Below are 958 nucleotides of genomic sequence, written 5' to 3'. Positions count from 1 at the left end.
ACGTTTATACATTTATACGTTTATATATTTATACGTTTATACATTTATACGTTTATATATTTATACGTTTATATATTTATACATTTATATATTTATACGTCCTCCATGTCCACCACTGTCTGGTGCTGCACCTGCTCATCAGGTCTGCATCAGTGGAGGGATTAATAAGCCCCTCCCACTCATACGTGGTTGGTTTCAGATAGGACTTGATACGACCAACCCTCTGCAGGAACAGAGTGAGTGGGTAGGGGGCGGGGGAGGGGGAGGAGCCACTGATCGGGAAACACCCAGGAAGTAGACAGACCCACCCTCTCAGCAGTAAATGTCCTGCCAGGTGTTTCCAGCTCCAGCTGTGGGGTAGTTCCCTGTACACAGAGTAAAAGTATCAGGTAAAAAGTACTACAGTAATTCTACAGTAATGATGACCTCATCTTGTCCGTCTGAAGGATTTCCTGTGTGGTTACCGTGGTAACGGTGTCAACTCGCTGATGATGCCTTCAGCTCCGAGTGTGATCCCATGAACAATGAAGGTGCTGCCCATCCCCTTCCACAGAGCTTTCACTCCCTGACAGGAGACATCATCAGCAATCAGTCCCATTGATTAGTGCTGATCACATGCTCAGATTATCAGATTATCACATGCTCAGATTATCAGATGCTCAGATTATCAGATTATCACATGCTCAGATTATCAGATTATCACATGATCAGATTATCACATGATCAGATTATCAGATTATCACATGATCAGATTATCAGATTATCACATGGTCAGATTATCAGATTATCACATGGTCAGATTATTGATCACATGGTCAGATTATCACATGGTCAGATTATTGATCACATGGTCAGATTATTGATCACATGCTCAGATTATCAGATTATCACATGGTCAGATTATTGATCACATGCTCAGATTATCAGATTATCACATGGTCAGATTATTGATCACATG

General features: G+C 41.4%; 1 protein-coding gene across 1 annotated transcript in view; it reads right to left on the bottom strand.

Annotated features, from left to right (window-relative positions):
* slc25a46 (solute carrier family 25 member 46) overlaps window positions 1–958 on the bottom strand; it is a gene marked incomplete at its 5' end in the record, with an annotated part of 5,265 nt that overhangs the window by 2,932 nt on the left and 1,375 nt on the right. The window contains 2 exon segments of the mRNA XM_014000148.1: window positions 286–365; window positions 465–565. Of these exon segments, the coding sequence (XP_013855602.1) occupies window positions 286–365; window positions 465–565 (181 nt within the window).

This window comes from Austrofundulus limnaeus, unplaced genomic scaffold, assembly GCF_001266775.1.
Source record: "Austrofundulus limnaeus strain Quisiro unplaced genomic scaffold, Austrofundulus_limnaeus-1.0 Scaffold2746, whole genome shotgun sequence".
NCBI lineage: Eukaryota > Metazoa > Chordata > Actinopteri > Cyprinodontiformes > Rivulidae > Austrofundulus > Austrofundulus limnaeus.
The sequence above is the reverse complement of the archived record's forward strand: the minus strand, read 5'-3'. Positions and strand labels throughout refer to the sequence as shown.